The 7355-nt window shown below is 40.4% G+C and overlaps 1 protein-coding gene across 1 annotated transcript; it reads left to right on the forward strand.

The window, feature by feature from the left end:
- The first annotated feature begins 296 nt into the window (after positions 1-296).
- Positions 297-4361, forward strand: LOC120255481 (probable galactinol--sucrose galactosyltransferase 6). The gene is made up of 6 exons (XM_039263299.1): positions 297-793; positions 1629-2690; positions 2780-2989; positions 3085-3219; positions 3310-3619; positions 3704-4361. Exons 1-6 carry the CDS (start codon positions 405-407, stop codon positions 4082-4084), a joined length of 2487 nt encoding a protein of 828 aa, XP_039119233.1. The 5' UTR covers positions 297-404; the 3' UTR covers positions 4085-4361.
- Positions 4362-7355: the final 2994 nt, after the last annotated feature.

Genomic DNA, 7355 nt, shown 5'->3' on the forward strand with positions numbered 1-7355 from the left:
ACAAGAATTATTTTGGTGATTATACGAAAAATATATGCTAGATGAACACGCAACAACTACCATCAAACATTCTTTCGCGGCGGACTCACCCAATTAATATCTTGCCTTTATATTTATTATTTTTTTTTAATACAAATAGTTCAAATCCGGACAAAACTACCATCCCCATAACTCAACCATCCTACTCATCCCCTGCTCAGATCCACGTCATTTCCCGTTTCCGTTTCCCGTTTCCCGTATTACGTGGTTCTTGCGTGTAAGTCTCATCTACATCCCGTTTCCGCCAATCAGTAATCACGTGCTTCTTGCGTGTCAATCTCATCTGCAACCAATCCAACATCCGACCACCTTCATTCATTCTGGTCACCACCTCACCGGCGCGGTGATTTTATCCCAATTTTCTAATGTTTTCCCCTGTTGCCGTTTCCCCTTCTTCCTTAAATACCCCCCTTTCATTCCCGTTCTACCCCTTCTTTTCCCGTTCTGCACCTCCTCTTTCCAAGACCCGAGTTTTCCCTCGGTTTCCCAGGTCTACTGCCATCCAAGCTTCCATCTTTGAGCCTTTGTTCGTTGAGGAATCGAAGGGAGGAAGGGGAGACGAGATGACGATCTCTTCTTCGGTGAGGATTTCGGATGGGAAACTTGTCGTGCATGGCCGCACGATTCTCGCCGGAGTCTCTGATTGTGTTGTTTCTAGCTCTGCTGTTGTTTCTGGACCTGTTGATGGTGTGTTCCTCGGCGCGCATTTCGCTGAGGCTCGCTCTAGTCATGTGGTTTCTCTTGGGACTCTCAGGTGCTTGATTTTATGCTTCAAAGAAAAAAGCGTCCTTTGTTTTGCTGTTTATTTGCTGAAATTTGTTATCTTGATTTTGATATAACGCCTGAAAGAAAATTCAGGTTTTTCATTTTGTTTTGGTTTTGGTTTGGTGTTTACTCGATGAAATTTGTGTGCTTGGTGTTTGATTTATTGTCTGGAAGAGAATTCGTTGATTCCTTGAAATTTGTGAACTTGATATTGTTTGATATAATGCCTGGAAGAGAAGCCGTTTTCTTTCCTTTGGTTTTGATCTTGTTTTAGTGTTGATTTGATGAAATTTGGTTTTTGATATGATGGCTGAAAGAAAAAAAAAAATCTATCTTCTTTTTCTTTGGTTTTGATCTTGTTTTGGTGGTTGAATTGATGATGAAATTTGTGAACTTGGGGGTATTTATTTCTTGGAATATGAAATAATGCCTGGATATTATAGATGGAGTTATTTTGATGATGTGCTATTTTGACTTATTTGATAAAAGCTTGTTTTGTCGTATTAATTTTTTTTTAGAAACACAAAAGTGTAGTTTGGCCGTTTTAAAATTCCTTATTAGAAAGACAAGGATTTTTTCTAGTTCTATTAAAAAGACAAAAATATTTTTACAATTTTATTATAAATTTAAATCAGAGTATATTGATTGCAAAAAATTAAATCAATTGAATAAAATGTGCCATGTGTAATAGTAATTTTTTTTACCACTCAAGGAGACTGTAAATATGTTTCTAGGAAAGATAATTGGATAAAAATGATCTTTGTGTGTATTTTTTAATCATGTTTTGGTGTTGGTTTGCTGAAAGTTTTGAGCTTTGTGTTCAGGGATGTGAGGTTCATGGCGAGCTTTAGGTTCAAGCTATGGTGGATGGCTCAGAGAATGGGGGATAGAGGGCGAGATGTGCCTCTTGAGACCCAGTTTCTCTTGTTAGAATCCAAGGATGAGGATGAGATTGTGTATTTGGTGTTCTTGCCCCTTGTTGAGGGTCATTTCCGGGCTTGTTTGCAGGGTAATGCCATGGATGAGCTTGAACTTTTCATGGAGAGTGGTGATGCTGGAACACTGTCCGTTGCGTGCTCCCATGCTGTCTTTGTTGGTGCTGCTGTTTCTGATCCTTTTGCAGCTATCTCTGGTGCTGTCAACGCTGTTAAGAGTCATCTCAAGACGTTCCGGCAGCGGCCTGAGAAGAGACTTCCCGGCATTGTCGATTATTTTGGATGGTGCACTTGGGATGCATTCTATCAAGAAGTTACTCAGGAAGGTGTTGAGGCTGGTCTTCAAAGCTTAACTTCAGGTGGTGCACCGCCAAAATTTGTGATCATTGATGATGGCTGGCAGTCTGTGGCAGGTGATAAGGGAAAGGATGGACTCCAAAGGCTCACTGGTATAAGAGAGAATAGCAAGTTTCGGAGCAAGGAAGATCCAGTATCAGGGATCAAGAGTATTGTTTCGATAGCGAAGGAAAAGTATGGGCTCAAGTATGTATATGTTTGGCATGCAATCACTGGTTATTGGGGAGGTGTTCGGCCTGGTGAGGGGATGGATGAGTATGGATCGAAAATGCAGTACCCAAAGATGTCCCCCAGAATGGTGGAGAATGAGCCAGGACTGGTTGAAGATGTTTTGACAGTGCAGGGGCTTGGGTTGGTGAATCCAAAGAGAGTTTACAAGTTCTATAATGATTTGCATAGTTACTTGGCATTGGCTGGGGTTGATGGTGTCAAGGTGGATGTACAGTGTGTCTTGGAGACACTCGGGACTGGACTTGGTGGAAGGGTTGAGCTCACGAGGAAGTTCCATCAAGCTCTTGATGCTTCAGTGGCCAAGAATTTCCCTGACAATGGTTGCATTGCTTGCATGAGCCATAACACTGATGCTCTCTATTGGTTCGTGCTCATCTCTTTATCAGTCAATGCAGAATCATGATGATTTCTCATGCTTTGTTGCTAATTTCTTTTGTTGTTCTTCGATGCAGTTCAAAGCAAACAGATGTAGTCAGAGCATCAGATGATTTCTATCCTAGAGACCCTGTGTCCCATACAATCCACATTGCATCGGTAGCTTATAATAGTGTCTTCCTAGGAGAGTTTATGCTTCCAGATTGGGATATGTTCCATTCTCTTCATCCTGCTGCAGAATATCATGCTTCTGCAAGAGCAATCAGCGGTGGACCTATATATGTCAGGTGCGTTTGTGCAGTTCATTCTTGAATTACATTATATATCTGTTATTCTCTCCATTTATGGTTCTGAATAATGATTTGAGTATTGTATCATTTAGTGATGCTCCCGGGAAGCATAACTTTGACTTGTTGAGGAAGTTGGTCTTGCCTGATGGCTCCATTCTTCGTGCCCGCTTGCCCGGTCGCCCTACTCAGGACTGTCTCTTTACTGACCCTGCCCGGGATGGTGTTAGGTAACTGTAGTTTCTTTTATGGTCATGGTTTCTTGATAAAATGATATGAGATGGCTTATGATTCTCATTCAATGTTTTATGTATATATAGTTTGCTCAAGATATGGAACATGAACAAGTACACTGGTGTTCTTGGCGTGTACAATTGCCAAGGAGCCGCATGGAGTGCCACAGAGAAGAAGAACGTGTTTCACCACACCGGCGAAGATGCTCTCTCTTGTGCTATCAAAGGAAACGATGTCCATCTCATCTCAGATGCTGCTCTAGATGATGATTGGAATGGTGACTGTGTCATGTATCAACACAGCGAAGGCGAATTGGTTGTCCTTCCTCAAAATGCAGCCATGCCCATGTCTTTGAAGGTCTTGAAGCATGCAATCTTCACTGTCGCACCCATCAAGGTCTGTCTAATGCTTTCTGTTCTGCATTTGGAGTAGTTTCTTTTTATTCTTAACTCAATAACTGAATTTCTGTTTGAAATGCAGGTTTTGGCACCTGGATATAAATTTGCGCCATTGGGTCTGTTAGATATGTACAACGCAGGAGGAGCAATTGAAGGTCTCTCGTACCAAGTTCTCGGTGGTGCTAATATATCTGAACTCGACGGGACAGTTGTAAGTGAGTTCAATGAAGCATCTCCACAAATGCCAGAGAATAAGAGCTCAGAAGCTGTCGCTCTTGTTTGCATGGAAGTGAAGGGATGTGGGAGATTTGGAGCTTACTCTTCGGCGAAGCCGACCAAGTGTTCAGTTGGCTTGGCAAGTGTTGATTTCTCATTTGATTCTTCATCTGGATTGGTCTCTCTTCAATTGGCAAACATGCCGGAGGGTGATTGGAAAATTCACAAAGTGGTTATCGAATTGTAAGGTCATTGTTGCCATTGATTTTGCTATTGATTCTTTGGAAGTATTTATACTTCCCAATGTTCCCATTGAATTTGCTGGGAAGGTTTGCTTATATTTTTAGCATTGAAAGGGAAAGGGTTTTTATGTAGATTTTGATAAGTCGGAACTGTGCATGGGTGAGATCATGAGTTCGACTTCTCATTTTTGCAGATGAAGTCGCATGGTATAATTAAAAAGTTTGTGCATTCTTTTTAGCACGCTGTTTGTCCATATTTATAAAAATATTGCACTTGGTTCATTTTCTCACTCTAATTCAACACAATGCAATGTCATTTATTCTTGCTTTGCCCATTGGAAAAGGATGGGTAATTTTGTATTTTAAAGTAATAATTTAAATTTTACTTGTTTTTACACTTGCATTTGTAGAAATAGCTAGCTCAAAAAAAAAAAAAAATCATACGGGAATATTACTTGAATAGAGACAAATAGTTGATAAAATTTACAAAAGCAACAAACATCAGCATTGGCGGTAATTGCTGTTGTTGATTCAACCATTTGGCGGTCTATTGGTTGTAATAAATTGGACGATTTCTATTCTATTCCTACCCAAGGTTCTGCGGGAGGTTTGATTATTGCATGCAAAAAGTCTATGTTTATCGGATCTATTGCCTTTTTTGACACTTTATGTCTTTCCATTGATTTTAAGAACTTGTTGGACCAAAGTAGATGGCGTTGTACATCAGTCTATGATCCAGTTGTTCGCAATAGAAAGATGACTTCTTGAAGGAAATTCACGACTGTGCTCCAGTCGGTCCTACCTCCTGGGTTATATGTGGGGATTTCAATGCGTTTTTTTCCTCGTCAAATAAAAAAATCTGGTAACCCCAATTGGGATGACATATGGAATACCCAGTATCTTCTTAGGGATTTAAACCTTCTAAAGCCACCCTTGTGTGGACCGAAGTTCACTTGAACTAACGGGCAGCAAATCCTAGTGTGGGTTCAGCTCGACTGGTTTATTTTTCCAAGGATTGACTCGTACATCACCCAAGTGTGCAACAAATCTGCCTTCCTAGATTTGGTTCGAACCACATGCCAATCAAGCTGGAGTCGGGCAAACATTGTTTTAGACCTCAACACTTCATATTTGAGTTGGCTTGGTTAGCTTATGAGGGTTTCAATGAGCTCATTCGAGGTTGGTGGGAAGAGATTCAACCGGTTGGTTGTGGTGCATTTGTGATCGCCAAAAGGTTTGCTTGGCTTAAGAAAAAACTGAGATGGTGGACATGTCACACCTTTGGTGCTATTCATAACTGCAAGCTAAAACTTCTTCATTCAATCAAAGCACTTGATATCATCCGTGAAACTTGTTCTTTTAACATGGATGAACAAAATCGTGAGACAAAGCTCAAGAGGAATCTCTCTGTTACCATCCTGCAGGAAGAAGTCTACTGGAGACAACGATCGAGGGTTACTTGGCTTAAGTCCGGAGATGTGAATACCAAATTTTTCCACAATATGACCAACGACCGTCGCAATAGGAATTCGATTCAGCAGATTTCTCACGAAGATACTATGCTTATTGGAGATGAGAATATTGGGAATGATTTTACCTCTTCTTTTCGATCTCAATTTGGATCCAAACACAGTCATCACTTTCATTTTTATTGGTTACGTTTTTTGGCTTAGAAACTCTTCATTGATTTGTTAGCTTAGGAAGCCCTTTCACTTTGGCCGAAATCAAGGTGACTACTTTTGAGTTGGGTGCTGATAATGCACCAGGGCTTGATGGGTTCCCCTTGATGTTCTTTCAAAGGTTATAAGAGGTGGTTGAGAATGATATGGTCAATCTCTTGTAATGACTTTTACTCTTATATTGCGAATTTGGAACGGATCAATTGGGCAAACATAATCCTTTTACCTAAATCCCATCAACCTATCACGTTAACTGTTTTTAGACATATCAGTTTGATCAACTTTTCTCTCAAGATTATTTTTAAGATCATGGCGACACGTCTAGCCATGGTGATTGTAATCTGGTAGATAAGATACAACCGGCCTTTATTCATAGACGTTATATCATGTATAATGTTGTCGTAGTGAAAGAGACCATTTTCAGCCTTCAAAAGCGTAGCATTTCTGGTAGTTTTATTGAAGTGGATTTTGCTAAGGCTTTTGATATGGTAGATCGGGAGTTTCTCTTTGATCTTCTAGCTACTAGAGGGTTTGGACAACGTTGGATAAGTTGGGTTAGAAATATTCTTCACTCCTCTAAAGCGCATATCTTCATTAACGGTTCTCCTTTTAGCTATGTTTGTTACCAAAGGGGATGCGACAAGGCATCCTCCTCTCCCTTTCTTTTTGTGATTTCTATGGATGTTCTCAATTCCATGTTCACATATGCGCTGACCTCTAGAGTGCTTTATGGTGTTTCCTTTGGGGATTTTGGGTCTGTGTGTTACCTTCAGTATGTTGATGATCTAATTATTATGACCATTGGACGTGGTGAAGACCTTAGAGTCATTAAGCTCATTCTATATCTTTTTGAAGCCATCTTCGGGCTTGCCATTAATTTTCACAAGACATGTCTTTTACTTATGAATTTCAATACTCTTTCCAACCAAGGTGATTTAAACATACTTCATTGTACTTCGAGCTCCTTGCCAATCACTTACTTGGGTGTTCCGCTAGCCGGGAGGCTGCTGAGGAGACAGGATTGGGAAAAGCTTATCGCCATAGTCTGAGAAAAGTTGGGTTTTTGGAAAGCTAGTTTTCTTTCATTATGTGGCAGACTTATTTTGATAAACTCTGTGCTATCTGCTATCTCGACTTACTGGATGTCCATCTTCAAACTACCTACTTGGGTTATTCAGTCAATTGATTGTATTAGACATGAATTTTTATGGAAAGAACTGGACATTGATAAACCTAAGTATGGTTTGGTCAATTAGAAACGTCTGCATGTGTTAGTCGAGAGAGCAGGGAGGTTGGGTATTCTCAATCTTAAGGAGTTCAACTGTGCCTTCTTGGTAAGTGGTGGTGGAAAATCTCTCAAGACAATTCCTGGTTTGGTCATCTCCCCATCAAATTCAACTATTTCCAATACTCACGAAGTTGGAGTCTTTTCCCAAGACAACAAAGAAGGTGTTCCGTCTTTTGGAAAGGAATTCAACCGTATCTTGAGGCTTTTCGTTGTTGTTTGCAATCAAATATTGCAGATTGCGCCTCCACCTTGTTATGGCTTGACAACTGGTATTTAGGTTTGGCACCTAGAAACATTTAGCCAGAAGTC

This window comes from Dioscorea cayenensis, unplaced genomic scaffold (genome assembly GCF_009730915.1).
Source record: "Dioscorea cayenensis subsp. rotundata cultivar TDr96_F1 unplaced genomic scaffold, TDr96_F1_v2_PseudoChromosome.rev07_lg8_w22 25.fasta BLBR01001023.1, whole genome shotgun sequence".
Taxonomy (NCBI): domain Eukaryota; kingdom Viridiplantae; phylum Streptophyta; class Magnoliopsida; order Dioscoreales; family Dioscoreaceae; genus Dioscorea; species Dioscorea cayenensis.